General features: G+C 34.8%; 1 protein-coding gene across 1 annotated transcript; it reads left to right on the top strand.

The window, feature by feature from the left end:
• Positions 1–619: 619 nt before the first annotated feature.
• On the top strand, positions 620–1345 carry LOC110653583 (uncharacterized). The gene is made up of 2 exons (XM_021809295.2): positions 620–949; positions 1091–1345. The coding sequence occupies exons 1-2, from the start codon at positions 620–622 to the stop codon at positions 1343–1345; spliced, it is 585 nt and encodes a 194-aa protein (XP_021664987.2).
• The last annotated feature ends 1632 nt before the right edge of the window (positions 1346–2977 follow it).

Below are 2977 nucleotides of genomic sequence, written 5' to 3'. Positions count from 1 at the left end.
CCCTTGTAGTGTATTTAATGGGTTCCCGATAGGTGAAATACGGTAATTTATTAGGTGTACTACGAGATCATATTGCATCTTACGAAGGCGTAGGGTGTGATAAGGTCATTAAGGTTCAAATTTGCATACTTGCTTACTTAGTGGGCACAACTTAGCTAATGAAAGATAAACCAAGAATGCATGTACTTGAGGTTTTGAGCATTAGAGGCAAAATAATTGATTGAACCTCGCATAAGATGTGACGATTAAAGAGTTACTCATGAATTGTTATGATTCCAATATTAAATGTACTTGAGGATGATTAACAATTTATAAGAAATCAATCACCCACTAGAAATCCAACCAAACTGGGATTTCCATTTCCTACTTTTGAAGTTTAGAATTCGCCAAATTAGTGGGAGGACCAATTTGATTAAAAGGCCATAATCATTTTGGTAAGTTATATAATACAATATACTAATTGAAATCTTATTATTTTTTATAGTTTAATATGATAAAATGACCACACAACCATCCAACGTCTTAGCTGGCATACTAGATAATAATAGGCTAACTGGGCTAAATTTCTCTGATTAGTTAAGGAATCTGAAGATAGTCCTAAATTTAGAGTGTATTGGATATGTTAAGGAATCTGAAGATAGTCCAAAATTTAAAGCGTATTGGATATGTTCTAGATCCTAAAGTTCTTGGTCTTTTACTAAAAGGGGCCACACAAGAGGAACATGACACTTTGGATAGATGGAAAGAACATGACATGCAGGTTAGGTACTACTTGTTGGCTTCTATAACCAATGAGTTACAGAAGAAACATGAAAAGATGCAATCAGCATCTGAGATCCTTGATCACCTACAAGAATTATATGGTGAGCATAGTAGAAATGCTAGATATGAGATATTTAAGCAATTGTTTAGAATGAGGATGATAGAGGGGATGGATGTGGGAGCCATTGTATACAAGATGATCAATCTGATAAAGTAGCTTAAGGCTCTTGATTTTATAATGGACTTCACATTACAGACGGATTTGGTCCTACAATCCCTTCCTGAGTTATTTGGATATTTTATTACAAACTTTCATATGACTAAACAGGAATGCACACTAGCTGGCTTGTTAAATTTGCTAGTCATAACACAGAAAAATATTTCTAGCAACAAGGGAAAGGAGGTTGCTTTGATTGCTTCTTCTTCTTCTAAAAATTCCAAGAAGAAAAAAAGAAACAAGAAGAAGAAACCTTCTGTTCTTGGTTCATCTGGCAGGATAGCCAAGAACCAATTAAAGAAAAAGAAGAGTAAAGCTGTGGCTAATAAGGAAAAGTGTTTCCACTGTCAGAAGGAAAGACATTAGAAAAGGAATTGCCCTGAGTATTTAGTGACTATGAAAGATAAGAAGGATAAACCTTCAGAAGGTATGTCCATATCTTGTTATTTGGATTTAGATAATACTCATAGTTTATTGTTTGCTAGTTTTACAACCCCGCAAGTGCATGGATTGCTAACAAGTAATAAAGTAGTGAGTAGAGTATCGTCCCACGAGGAATTTAATTAGCAAATACTAAGTTACACCACAATTTGGGCTGTCTAGGCCACCGAATATAAAGGGAGTGTAAATCTAATTTATCTTTAGCACTAAAAACTAAGGAATACTGAACTTAAAATGAAACAATCTATTAAAACAATTCTAGAATTAAGATTTCATACTTTAACTTTATTATGGATCAATCTTGTCTATTTATTGGATTGAGGATCATTGCTTTGATGGAAATTAATCCTAAGATATCCTAGGTCTTCTCTCAAGGCACCTAAGGTGTGTTTCAATTAGAGCTAAACCCTACTTTTGTTGGTGATTAGTCCTAATAAAAACCCTTTAAGATTTATGATCAATTATGGAATTCCACGAAGGTCATCAGCCTATCCCTAGGTCAAATTTCCTAAATTTAATATTTTGATTTTTCAATGCTAATCTTCATCTTTCAGTTAATTAATTAGTATCTTATATTATGTCTAAGTGGGTACCAACACATAGCATGCATTGAGAACATGTTTGTCCATAATAATGATTACAAGCATTACTCTTCTAATTCCAGAATAAAGAAACTACTCACTCATGGTGAGTTTAGCAAACATAATAAAGGTGAAATGAAAGAACTTAAAAGTGGCCTAAAGTATTAGAACAAAAGAACATAAGAGAATCTGCAGCTTTGAACTTGTGGAACTTCAGCTGAGGGCTCTTCCTTTATGCCAATGCACTATTCTTCAAGACCACTTTGAGAGAATGATGAAGATGTGAAGGTAGGTGTATGAATGGTCAGCCATTAGATCTCGAATGTCCGGATTGTTCTCTCAGTTTTCTACTACTTCTATTTATATTAAATGTTATAGGGTTAGGTTTTTAGAGTTCCTAAGGCATTAAAAGTCTATTTTGAATGTAAAAATTGGAGTTAGAATCTATTCAGGAAACTGGCTATCGACTAATACACGGCTCATGTGCCATTGCATGGACTAGGGGCGAGTAACTTACTAGAACTTGAAAGTTGCATCTTATGTTTGGACAGAAGATTACACGAGTCTTGGCCAGTTACACGGGTCCAATTACATGGCCTGTGTTCTATTGTTCTTCTGCGAATTCTTTAAGCTTTGCGAGGTAGAATCTTACACGGGTCTCCACAAGTTACACGAGTCATGTTACGCAGCCCGTGTACTTTGTTTCTTCTTTGAATTCTTTGGTTTTCTCCTATCAGCAAGTTACACAGGTCTGTGGTATGTTTACACGACCCGTGTAAAGGGTATTAGCAACAATGCTCTTCTTCTTGAGTTTTTCCAAGCTTCCTTCTTTACTGCTATGCTTAGGAACTCCCTTAAAATACCTGAAAATGCACAGAAAACATGGAATTCAGTGCAGAGTGATGAAATTTACAAAAGTTAATGAATTTGATGATTATGCATGAAATTACCTATCTAAATGCTATGAAATGTTGTA

This window comes from Hevea brasiliensis, chromosome 17, assembly GCF_030052815.1.
Source record: "Hevea brasiliensis isolate MT/VB/25A 57/8 chromosome 17, ASM3005281v1, whole genome shotgun sequence".
NCBI classification, from domain to species: Eukaryota; Viridiplantae; Streptophyta; class Magnoliopsida; order Malpighiales; family Euphorbiaceae; genus Hevea; species Hevea brasiliensis.
This window is presented reverse-complemented; position numbering and strand designations above follow the sequence as displayed.

Excerpts from the sequence above, each read along its gene's own strand:
- LOC110653583 (XM_021809295.2), top strand. The coding sequence starts at position 620 with ATGTTAAGGAATCTGAAGATAGTCCAAAATTTAAAGCGTATTGGATAT. Across the intron at positions 950-1,090 it reads GGATGGATGTGGGAGCCATT|GAATGCACACTAGCTGGCTT; the intron begins GTATACAAGATG and ends ATGACTAAACAG.